We start from the raw sequence: 13,313 nt of genomic DNA, 5'->3' as shown, positions 1-13,313 counted from the left end.
ATCAACTTCTTGGGTTGTTGCAAAGGAAACATACCATTAAATTACTAAGGACCCAAGGACTAAGAAGGAAATTAAAAGGTATCTCCCTGGAACAATGTTGGCAATAGAAACTGGACTTGAGGCNATATATGTATATGTATATATATATATATATATGTATATATATATATCAGAAGCTAGTTTATAAAGAGAAAGCTACTGCTCAACTGTTAAAAGGAAATAGCAGAAATTCAGAAAAGAAAAGGACCAAGTTTGAGACTAGGTCTTCATCTTGATATCAAGTCAAGAACTAAAGAAAAAGTAAAGAAAGAGAAAGGCATTTAGATATAGCAATATATTGGCCACACATGAAGTAGAGAAAGAACAGGACCAAGTGAATCAAATAAAGTTTTGATGGATTTCAAGGGGTTATGTTGACTGGAAAAAGCCAATGTCAAAAGGTCACACTTTTCATGATTCCATTTACATAACATTCTCAAAATCACATTACATAGGTGAAGAGCAAATCAGTAGTTGCCAGGGGCTAGGGATGCTGTAGGGGAAGGGGTGGGTAGAACTATAAAGGGGTAACATGAGAAAGGTTTCTGTGGTGATGGAACAATTCTGTATATTGATTTCAATGGTAGTTACAGGAATCTTCACACAACAACAACACAGAACTATATATATACACATGTTGTACCAGTGCCAATGTTGATCTTGTGCTGGATTCTACAGGATGTCGTTATTGGAGGAAACTAGGCAAAAGGCACAAAGGTCTTCTCTGTCCTATCTTTGCAAGTTCCAGTGAATCAATAATTGCTTCAAGATAACTTTGTTAATCTGACGATGGTCGAGTGTAAGGTAAAATGCACTATATAATACTAAAAGCAGTAGAGCAATAAATACCACATCTGACAAAATGCTGTCTTCTGAATTTATAAATCACCGATACATCTTACCACATTGGGTATATGGACAACAGTTTAATCATCAGGATCTTTTTGCATGAAGGAACATATTTCCTCCCACAAACCGCTGAAGCATACAGCACTTGTCATTCTCAGTCTACCTCTTTAACTCTAAACAGTGAGTATAACCTGTGCCTTCTTGTTTTTGTGCTTGCACGGAAGAGCACAGAGATGGAAGCTAAACTGCCAACATTGGTGCTCCAATAGCTGTCAAATATTATCAGCTCTGAAAATGTGAAAACTACCTTACTTTGACCGAAGACATTGACCTTTCATAGGCCTCTTGATATTCCTGATATTCCTTGATATTCTTAACATCTTTCCCATCATTGTCAAAATATAGGGCTACCTGGGTGGCTCAGTCGGTTAAGCAGCTGACTCCATCTTTCAGGTCATGAGCTCAAGCCTCGCGTTGGGCTCTGCACTATTAGTGCAGAGCATGCTTGTGATTCTCTCTGCCGCTCTCTCTGCCTCTGCCCCTGTTCCACTCATGCTTTTTTTTTCTCTCTCTCTCAAAATAAACAAACTTTAAAAAAACATAAACCTCCACAATGTGGAATCTCAGAAAGGATGTCTTATACCACAAACCAATGACCATGACCTAAAGGTTTAAGAGGTATTAATGACACTAACCATATCTCCAGTACGATGATCTTATGGTTACTCTGGGGGTCAGAATTAGGTTTGGATAAATCTAAGTCAATTTGAAGGCTTAGATGATGGTGAAGTGTCCCCCATAATCTTCTTTCAAAAGACCTTCCTTGAGATCTATTTCCTTAATATTCTGATCTTCTGACACAATCCAATCTCAGTCTGAGTATAGAACCATGGTCTTTCAACTCCTTTAGAGAACATTCTAGTCCCAGGAACACTATCCAGGCATTTAGTACTAAGGATGCCTACTAACTCCCAGATATTCTTGTCACTGCCAAATGAGCTTGTATTTACTAATCTTTCCATTTTCTCAAAGGAGCATATATTAAACCTAGAGTTTTTATTAACCTAGAGTGTTTGCAATGGAGACAAGATTTGGAAAACTTTTCTTATTATTCTTATTGTAAAAACCTACAGAAAACTATCCTGAAATCAACATTAGTCAAGAATTCAATTACTAACTAAAGTATTTTCTAAACTATGTATCACCCATCATATCCTGGCTGCTTTTTTGGAATTTAATACACTGCCAACAAAACCTATGCGATGTGCCAGACACTGCTTTTCTAGATGCTGGTCTCTCTTGGAAAGAACTCTGCCCATTAGAAGACTGTGAATAGAATTAAATCAAAGAGTTCCCATTCTGATTTTCATACCACTCTAACCACACTGTTTTTCATGTGTTCATACATCCTGAAAAGTAAAATGTATTAGTTTGCATGTTTATTTTTTAAGGCTGGATAAAAATTAAAGCAATGCAAATATTATGGATTAAACACCTTTCTGAAGACAAAGTAGTTTCATTTTAATCCTGCTAGAGACCGGGGCCTGGAAAACCAACAACAACAATTTTTTTCATTATTTAAAAAGAAAAACAAGATACTTACAGCCAACCATCATCATGGCCACCGAAAACATCTTCTCCACATCTGTGGTAGGAGCTATGTTTCCAAATCCTATGGTTGTAAGGCTTGTCATGGTAAAGTAGAGAGAGGACACGTAAAGAGAATCCTTGCTGGGTCCTCCTTCCCATATCCCTGCACTGGTATTATAGCGATACGGAGTCCCAATGCTCAAGGCCAGCTGGTAGAGCCAACTGTCTATTTGGATTGTGTTCGTCACTTCATCAATGACCTCGTAGTCCCCGATGCTGTACCATATGCAGGCCAGCCAGTGGGCGACGAGTCCAAACACACACACCAAGAGCACAAGGACTGCAGCTCCGTACTCTAGGTAATGGTCCAATTTCCTAGCAACACGGCCCAGTCGCAAGAGACGCACCACCTTTAAAGAACTGAAGAGACTGCTGATTCCCTAAAGAAAAGAAAGGACAGGACACTTTCAGAAAAGAAAAGGCTCAGAAACAATTCAATGGTTTACCTTCATGAACTTGATTGCCCATTTATATGCTAAGAATATACACATGATATAGCTCTGACTTTGTCAACAAAAAAATCTAAAATGATAAAGAAACTTTTATAAAGAGAAAATTTTTTCCCACCGAGAAATAAGAAATTTCTGAATTATTAAATAAGACAACTTTTCATTAGCTGAGAAAGATCTGATTTATCTTCATAAGTGAAGTATAAATAGCACAGAGGAAAAAAACAAAAGAGAAAATTGCTCAAATGCAATATATACAGAGCATAGAAATGGGATGATGAAATCAGATCTTTTATTACTTCTTCCTATAAAACTTTTCCTCTACTCAAAAACATTTATTTTTACTTCTCATTTTATAATAGCTATGAGTGGTAAAACTTCTGAAAAAGGAATCCCATCATACTGGCAAGCAAACAGGAAATACTTCTGTACATACGGGGACAATGAGCAAATGCCATTGTTGCTACCACTACCTCCTGTCACAGTCATGATAAGCACTAAATTTGTAGAGCCCTGAAAAAGTTAAGAGTTGAACACAGAATGGGTACGTAATGTGCAAAATCCGATCATCCTCTAGCAATAGTCATAGAAAAGAAGGGAACAGCAACAAGATAATTTATATTTTGCTTAGAAGCTTAAAATCCAAAGACAGCATTTTCCAAATGGAAATACAGAATACACTTTCTTCAATCAATGAAAGCCCCATAATTATTCTTTTTGGAAGCATACAATAAGCCATGTGGGAAAAGACGATAAATTCATTCCTGATGCAGGCAGGGAATTTAGAGCTGTGATCCGGAAGGCTCTCCTCTGACCATCACCTCCAAGTCTCACGAAGACCATGACTCCCTTATTGCTAATTCTTTCTCAGTCTAGCATAACTCACTCTGAGCTTCCTTCTGACAAACACAAAGGAATTGGTCGGTATAGTGGAACAGATGTGACATTAGTAAGACTAATTTTGGCATTGCAAAGTTCTTGACAGTTAAGGCAAAGGGTTACTAAGGCATTTGGTTATATCCTACTCCATATGGTAGCATCGGATTTAAATTTTTCAAAATAAATATTTTAAAGAGAGAGAACAAAGAGAAGTAGAAACAAGAGACCTTGTAGAAATGACAGAGTAGCAGGAGCATTTTGAGAGTTTTCTGTCTCAACCTCAATACCTTAGGCTCCATTTCAGTTCCTATTCTCAAATGCTGCAGCATCGGTACCACCTTAAAATAACTTCTCATTTTGCTTGAACACTTGAGGGAGGGAACAGATACCGAACTTTAAGTGCTTAAAAAAAAAAAGAAGAATTATGAAAATCCCGAAGTTGAACTGGCATAATTCAGTGACATGAGATATTGAAAGGCAAAAAGATTCAAGACAGCTTGGACGCTCTCAGGAATGGAGCTGTGCATTCACGAACAACAACGACAAAAATAAGCACTTCTTAAGCACTTCCACAGGCCAAACTCTGAGTTAGGCCCTGGGGACATGAACATAAATATGCCTTGCTTCTGCTCTGAAGAAATCCACAGTCCAAATGCATGACAAACTCCACACAGGATTAAATTAAAAACTAAAATTTGCCACAGATGTTGTACTTCTCTAGTTAGCTTAAAATTTTAAAGGAACTCTGATACTTCTGTTAAAATACTGCACAGAAAAGGTATTTCTACCTGAAAAATTTTTTTCTCTAAAAACAAAGAGAAGAAAAAACAGAGAGGAAATCATTACCCTCAAAGTGTAAAAGTCCCAACTCTCAACCACAATATGAAAATCAGGGGCTATTAGAATTAGGTCCAAATGCTGGTAGAGCACACCCTCCTGATCTCTGATGTAGGCAGAGCCCTTCACAGGGAGGTGGTCCACCTCAAAGGGTACCTGCTCTGGACCGCACTTAATTAAAAAGCACTACTTTCTATGGTCACATCTAACACTACGTAAACATCACAAGGTATTTTGCAAGCATGCAAGCTCCGCCACAGGTTCTATGACACCACTTTCTCCTGCGCTTTGCCAACTCCCCAACCAACCTCTCTTTCAAAATCATTTTCTAGGGCTACCCCTCTCCATGCTTCTATGATGTGTTAGGGTTCTCATCATGATGTTCCTCAGCCCTCTCCTGCCTTATCTACTGCATATGCATGATTCAACTGATTTCTGTATGTGAATCATTCACCGGTCCTGTCTCCTGAGTTCCTGATACAGAGGCCAAATACTCATGAAACATCTGCATTTAAATGTGTCATGGGTGTTCACAAGGTAATTGGTCCCAAAGGGAATCCTTTGTTCCACCTAAATGAGTTCTCCATCTCCTACTCTTATGAGTGACATTATTACCTGTCCCATCCCTCAGACGTGGGCATGAGCTTCCTGCCATCCCCAGCTGGTTATCCAATGTTATCCCAAGACATGAGCAAGTGCTCGAAATACATCAACTTAATAAACCTCTCAAAAATTTCCCTTTCCTATTCCCAAGGCCTTATCTTGGTCATGACTTCATAATTTTTCTTCCTTGTGTGACTGCAAGAGCCTATCAGCCACCCTCGCTCTATTCCTACTTCCTTTATTCAGATCACACTATACAGGCTACCAGTCTGTATGTATTTAAATTCTATCTATCTATTCATGTCCCTCTTCAACCTTTACTGTGACCTAATACCTACAGGATTAAGTATGAGCTCCTAATACTCCTAGTGCCTCAGATTCTTAGTGCCTGTCCCACAACAACCAACCTCTTAAATTCTTTCCCCCAACGATCCTTGCAAGATTCATCCTTCTAATATACAGTACCCTTCAGGGCCTCATCATAGACATTGCATCAACCACAGTCTCCAGTGCAGGCCTTCACGGTGCCCAGCCCCACCTCTGTCATCTCCACTGTCTATGTATCACAGTAGTGCTCCCACCACAGTAAACTCCTGTTTGTTCCCAAACATAACCCTGAAGTTTCACCTTTGAATTTGTCCAGAGTGTTGCCTTCCAGGATGTGTAAAATCAGAAACTGTTATTCAGAATTATTTATGTGCAAATAGGCAAGCTTGCTTTATTTGGAAAGCTGTTTTAACTTTTCATTCACTATTGTTTTGTATTCAAGAGCATTTTTTTTTATGTTTTTTATTTATTTCTGAGAGAGAGAGAAACAATGTGAGCAGGGGAGGGTCAGAGAGAGAGGGAGACACAGAATTTGAAAAAGGATCCAGGCTCTGAGCCAGCTGTCAGAACAGAGCCCAACATGGGGATTGAACTCACGAACTGTGAGATCATGACCTGAGCCGAAGTCGGACGCTTAACCGACTGAGCCACCAATGCGCCCCTTTAAGAGCATTTAATGTGATCATTATCATCAAAATTCAAAGTGAAACAGCTGGATTTTTTTGACTATTTATTTATCTTTCTTAGTTTATTGTCAACTTGGATTCCATATAACACCTAGCGCTCATCCCCACAACTGCCCTCCTCCATGCCCATTGCCCCTTCCTCTCTCCCCCTCCCCCATCAGCCCTCAATTTGTTCTCAGTATTCAAGAGTCTCATGGTCTGCCTCCCTCCCTCTTCCCAACTATTTTTCCCCTTCTCCCCCTTGGTCCTTTGTTAAGTTTCTCCTAATCCACCCACACATGAAAACATATGATATTTGTCCTTCTCTGCCTGACTTATTTCACTCAGCATAACACCCTCAAGGTCCATCCATGTTGCTACACATGGCCAGATTTCATTCTTTCTCATAGCCATGTAGTATTCCATTGTATAGATGAACCACATCTTCTTGATCCATTCGTCAGTTGATAGACACAGGCTCTTTCCGTGATTTGGCTATTGTTGAGAGTGCTGCTATGAACATTGAGGTACATGTGCCCCTATGCATCAGCACTCCTGTATCCCTTGGGTAAATTCCTGGCAGTGCTATTTCTGGGTCATAGGGGAGTTCTATTGTTAACATTTTGAGGAACCTCCACACTGTTTTCCAGAGGGGCTGCACCAGGTTACATTCCCACCAACAGTGGAGGAGGGTGCCCGTGTCTCCACATCCTCGCCAGCATGTATAGTCTCCTGATTTGTTCATTTTTCCCTCTCTGACTGGCTGTGAGGTGGTATCTCAGGGTGGTTTTAATCTGCATTTCCCTGATGATGAGGGACACTGAGCATCGTTTCATGTGTCTGTTGGCCATCTGGATGTCCTCTTTGGAGAAATCTCTGTTCATGTGTTCTGCTCATTTATTCACTGGATTATTAGTTTTTCAGGTGTGGAGTTTGGTGAGTTCCTTATAGATTTTAGATACTAACCCTTTCGTTAGTAGTAGATGTCATTTGCACTATCTTTTCCCATTCCGTCAGTTGCCAATTAGTTTTATGGATTGATTCCTTTGCCATGAAGAAGCTTTTTATCTTGATGAGGTCCCAATAGTAAATTTTTGCTCTTGATTCCCTTGCCTTTGGGGATGTATCAAGGAAGAAGTTGCTGTGGTTGAGGTCAAGGAGGTTGTTTCCTGCTTGCTCCTCTAGGGTTTTGATGGTTTCCTGTCTCACATTCAGGTCCTTTATCCATTTTGAGTTTATTTTTGTGTATGGTGTGAGAAAATAATCTAGTTTCATTCTTCTGCATGTAACTGTCCAGCTCTCCCAGCACCATCTGTTAAAGAGGCTGTGTTTTTCAACTGGATACTCTTTCCCGCTTTGTCAAAGATTAGTTGGCCATACATTTGTGGGTCCAATTCTGGCGTCTCTATTCTACTCCATTGCTCTATATGTCTGTTTTTGTGGCAATACCATACTGTCTTGATGATTACAGCTTTGTAGTAGAGGCTAAAGTTTGGGATTGTGGTGCCTCCCATTTTGGTTTTCTTCTTCAAGATTACTTTAGCTATTTGGGGTCTTTTGTGGTTCCATACAAATTCTAGGATAGTTTGTTCTCGCTTTGAGAAGAATGGTAGTACAAATTTGATTGGGATTGCATTGAATGTGTAGATTGCTTTGGGTAGTAATGATATTTCAACAACATTTATTTTTCCAATCCATGAGCATGGAATGTTTTTCCATTTCTTTGTGCCTTCTTCAATTTCCTTCACGAGATTTCTGTAGTTTACATCATACAGATCTCTTATATCTTTGGTTAGGTTTATTCCTAGATATTTTATGGGTTTTTTGTGCAATTGTGAATGGGATCAGTTTCTTGATTTCTCTTTCTGTTGCTTCACTATTGGTGTACAAAAATGCAACCGACTTGTGTACATTGATTTTGTACCCTGAAACTTTGCTGAATCCATGGATCCAATCTAGTAGGCTTCTGGTGGAGTCTGTCAGGTTTTCTATGTAGAGTATCACGTCATCTGCAAAAAGTGAGAGTTTGACTTCTTCTTTGCCAATTCTGATGCCTTTTATTTCCTTTTGTTGTCTGATGGCTGATGCTAGGACTTCCAGCACTATGTTAAACAGCAGTGGTGGGAGTGGACATCCCTGTCGTGTTCCTGATCTCAGGGGGAAAGCTCTCAGATTTTCCCCATTGAGGATAATGTTAGCTGAGGGCTTCTCATAAATGGCTTTTATGATGTTTATGTAAATTCCTTCTATCCCGACTTTCTCGAGGGTCTTTATTAAGAAGGATGCTGTGTTTTGTCAAATGCTTTTTCTGCATCTATGGACATGATCATGTGGTTTTTATCTTTTCTTTTGTTAATGTGATATATCACATTGATTGATTTGCGACTATTGAACCTGCCCTGTAACCCAGGAATGAATCCCACTTGAGCATGGTGGATAATTCTTTTTATGTGCTGTTGCATTCAATTTTGCAAGTATTGATTTGCAAAAATCCTGTTGAGGATTTTTTCATCCGTATTCATCAAGGATATTGGCCTGCAGTTCTCTTTTTTTTTTTGGGGGGGGGTCTCTGTCTGGCTTGGGAATCAAAGTCATGCGGGCTTCAAAGAATGAGTCTGGAAGTTTTCCTTCGATTTCTAATTTGTGGAATAGCTTGAGAAGAATGGGTATTAACTCTGATTTAAATCTCTGGTAGAATTCCCCAGGGAAGCCATCTGTCCTAGGGCTCTTATTTGTTGGGAGAGTTTTGATAACTGATTCAAATCTTCACTAGTTATGGGTCTGTTCAGATTTTCTATCTCTTCCCACGTGAATTTCGGTAGTGAGTGTGTGTTTAGGAATTTTTCCATTTCTTCTAAGTTGTCTAGTTTTTTGGCCTATAATTTTTCATAGTATTCCCTGATAATTGCTTGTATTTCTGAGGGGTTGGTTGTAATAAATCCATTTTCATTCTTGATTTTATCTATTTGAGTGCTCTCTCTTTTCTCTTTGAGAAGCCTAGCTAGAGGTTTATCAATTTTCTTTATTTTTTCAAAAAACCAACTCTTCGCTTCATTGATCTGTTCAACTGTTGTTTTGGATTCTATATTGTTTATTTCTGCCCTGATTTTTATTATTTCTCTTCTTCTACTAGGTTTGGGGTGCTCTTGTTGCTCTCCTTCTAGTTCCTTTAGGTGAGCTGTTAGATTTTATGTTTGTCCTTTTTCTAATTTCTTGATATAGGTCTGGAGTGCAATGTACTTTCCTCTTAGGACTGCCTTTGCCGCATCCCATTTAGTTTGGATTGCTGTATTTTCATTCTCATTTGTTTCCATATATTTTTTAACTTCTTCTCTAATTGCCTGATTGACCCATTCATTGTTTAGTAGGCTGTTCTTTAGCCTCCATATTTCTGGGGGGTGTCCAGAATTTTTCCTGTGATTGATATCAAGTTTCATAGCATTGAGACATGAAAGTGTGCTTGGTATGCTCTCCATTCTTTTATATTTATTGGGGGCTACTTTATGACCCAGTATGTGATCTATCGTGGAGAATGTGCCATGTGCACTTGAGAAGAAAGTGAATTCCATGACCTCAGGATGTAGAGTTCTAAATATATCGGTCATATCCATCTGGTCCAATGTGTCATTCCAGTCCATTGTTTTAGTGATTTTCTGTCTAGTTGATCTGTCCATTGCTGTAAATGGAGTATTAATATCCCCTGCTATTAGCACATTCTTATCCATAAGATTGTTTCTGTTTGTGATTATTTTATGTATTTGGGTGCTCCCATATTCAGTGCATAGACATTTATAATTGTTAGCTCTTCCTGATGGATAGATCCTGTAATTATTATATAATGCCCTTCGTCATCCCTGTTACTATCTTTAAAGTTCTGTTTTTCTGAGATAAGTATGGCTACTCCAGATTTCTTTTGAATTCCAGTAGCATGGTAGATATTTGTCTATCCTCTTACTTTCAATCTGAAAGGTGTCCTTAGGTCTAAAATCAGTCTTTTGTAGACAGCAAATAGATGGATTTGGGTTTTTTTTAATCCATTCTGCTGCCCTATGCCTTTTGATTGGAGCATGTAGTGCATTTATATTCCATGTTATTATTGAAAAATATGGGTTTAGAGTCATTGCGTTCTTTGGAGGATTCATGCTTGTGGTGGTGTCTCTGGTACTTTGTGTTCCTTGCAACATTTCCCTCAGAGAGTCCCCCTTTGGATTTCTTGTAGGGCTGATTTAGTGGTGATGAATTCTTTCGATTTTTATTTATTTGGGAAGACCTTTAACTCTCCTTCTATTCTAAATGACAGGTTTGCTGGATAGAGGATTCTTGGCTGCATATTTTTTCCCATTCATCACATTGAAGATTTCCTGCCACTCCTTTCTGGCCTGCCTAATTTCAGTAGATAGGTCTGTAACTACTCTGATAGGTCTTCCTTTGTACGTTAGGGCCCTTTTATCCCTAGCTGCTTTCAGAATTCTTTGTCCTCATATTTTGCAAGTTTTGCTATGATATGTCATGCAGAAGATCAATTCAACTTATGTCTGAGGGGAGTTCTCTGTGCCTCTTGGATTTCAGTGTCTGTTTCCTTCCCCAGATTGGGGAAGTTCTCTACTATAATTTATTCAAGGACTCCTTCAGTGCCTTTCCCTCTTTCTTCCTCTTCTGGAATTCCTATGATAAGGATATTGTTCTGTTTGATTGTATCACTCAGTCCTCGATCTCTCCTTTTGCGCTCCTGGATCAGTTTATCTCTTTTACTTGCCTTCCTCTTTTTCTATAATTGTGTCTTCTAATTCACCCATTCTCCTCTCTGCCTCTTCAATTCATGCATTGGACAACTCCACTTTATTATGCACCTCATTTATAACATTTTTTAATTCATCACAACTCTTTTTAAGGTCCATAGTCTTTGTAGCAATAGCTTTGCTGATGTCTTCCATGCCTTTTTCAAGCCCAGCAATTTATTTTATGACTATTGTTCTAAATTCTTGTTCAGTTTTGTTGCTTATATCTGTTTTGAGCAGTTCTTTAGTTGTCATTTCTTCCTGGAATTTCTTTAGAGGAAAGTTCTTCCATTTTGTCATTTTGGCTAGCTTTCTGTCTCTTGTTAGTTTTAAAAGCTTGTTATGCACTCTGCACCTGTAAGTACTGACATAGTAAAGAAGGCTCATTTATTGTCCAGGGCCTGTCTGTTCAAAAAGTGTTCTTTGAATGGTGTCTCTTGGTCTCTCTTGTTGAGACTTGGTTATTTTATTTCCCTACTTGTAGTGGTATTTGGGACTCTCCACCATGTGTACTTTGGCTTATTTCTTGAGGTAGCCCTATGAGGTTGTCTTCTTAGTGGACTGTTTCTTTTCCTCCCAAACTCCTGTGGTTCAGTGTCCTATAGCTTCAGGCCTTCTCTGTCCAAAAATCAGGAGAGTAGTGAGGCTGTGCACATCACACTTTCAGTTGCTCAGGTTAATAAGACTCCTCCTTGATTCATGCATCCTTGTTCCTTCTTTCCTCTCAATTCCTGGACACTTGGAGCGGGGGCTGTCCAGGTTTTTTCTCATCGAGTCCACCTGCCTGGCTTATTCCACCTCCTAGGCATGCTCTGAGCTGGCAGTGCCATCCCACACTCCCTGGCTCGAGCACCCCCTTGCCGCCGCTCAACAACTTGCTTTTAAAATGTGACGAAAGGTTTCCTGGGTGGCTTAGTTGGTAAGCATCTGACTCTTTATTTTGTCCCAGGTCATGACCTCATGGTTCGTGGGTTCAAGCCTTCCATCTGACACTGTGCAACAGTGTGGAGACTACTTGAGATTCTCCCTCTCTCCCCCATCCCTGCCTCTCTCCACTTGTTCATGCGTGCATGCATGTGTGTGTGTTCTCTCTCTCCCTCTCCCCTCTCTCTCAAATAAACATTAAAAAATATATAAAATAAAATGCAATTAAATACTTAAAACGTGAAATAATGCAAACGTTATTCTCCAGCGTAATGGATAAACAAAGACTCACATGTTCATTCAGTGCAATACTATCAAAAATAAACTCGAACAGACTATCTATATACAATAACAAGAATGAGTCTAAAAAGCATCATTTTGAGCAAAAAGACCAAATACAAAAGTCTACTGTATACTTTCATGTATAAAAAGTGTGGAATTAGAAGTCAAGATAGTGGCTCCCTTTGTTGGTGGGGAAGGGTAGTGACTATGATGGGCATGAGGGGGATTGATGGGTTCTGGCAACGTTCTGTTGCTTCATATAGCTAGTAATCACTACGTGTGATCACTTAGTGAAAATTCTTTGAGTTCTACACTTAAAGCTGTAATTTTCTTTAAGTATGTTATATTTAAATATAAAAATAATGTTAAGGAAAATCCAGCAGTCACTGCTGTGTTAATACCTCACCATAGTATATAACACAGAGTCATGATTTCTTCTGCATCATATAATTTTTTGAAGGGGGTCATATGCAATATTGCATTAAAATAAGAGACTTTCCTTATTTACGACTCACTCTCACAACCCTTAGATTGGGCCACAAATTGTATGCAATTCCTTGTTTAAACCAGTCCTCAAAAAAATGCCCTCCTTCTGTACTAACACCTTTTTAATAACAATTTCTTGATCTTGTACTTTCCACCAGTTTTATCTGCTCATTCATTTTCTGCTTCATTTCACTCCACACTTTCCAGACCTTCTGTGCCCTCCTCTGAAGTCCAGCAGTTTTCTGCCTCTATCCCAACCTCTGAGCTCTTAGCACACGAATCCCTGGGGTTCCACAGATGGAAGAGAATATCAAACACATGAAATGCATAATAGAACACAGCAGGGTTAATAGAGAACTTTGAGTCATCAGCCTTCCACCTTTCCAGCTAATTTCCTTACTTGACAAGCCCTTCAAGCCACGGAAGCACAACAATATCCCACAGATATCACTGAGGTATTAACTCCTCAAAATTTTTATGAATTCCCACATTAAAGAAATGTGGGATGTTACTGGCATAAAAATAATATATTTCAATGATAAAGC

The 13,313-nt window shown here is 39.1% G+C and overlaps 1 protein-coding gene across 1 annotated transcript in view; it reads right to left on the bottom strand.

Annotated features, from left to right (window-relative positions):
• The window catches only part of KCNH5 (potassium voltage-gated channel subfamily H member 5), a 308,389-nt gene that overhangs the window by 208,254 nt on the left and 86,822 nt on the right, over window positions 1-13,313 (bottom strand). Inside the window, exon 7 of the mRNA XM_077767083.1 lies at window positions 2,492-2,918. Within this exon, the coding sequence (XP_077623209.1) occupies window positions 2,492-2,918 (427 nt within the window). The remainder of the gene's footprint in view (window positions 1-2,491; window positions 2,919-13,313) is intronic.

This window comes from Crocuta crocuta, unplaced genomic scaffold (assembly GCF_008692635.1).
Source record: "Crocuta crocuta isolate KB4526 unplaced genomic scaffold, BGI_CrCroc_1.0 scaffold55, whole genome shotgun sequence".
NCBI classification, from domain to species: Eukaryota; Metazoa; Chordata; class Mammalia; order Carnivora; family Hyaenidae; genus Crocuta; species Crocuta crocuta.
Note: the sequence above shows the minus strand (reverse complement) of the source record. Positions and strands in the feature narration are given on the sequence as shown.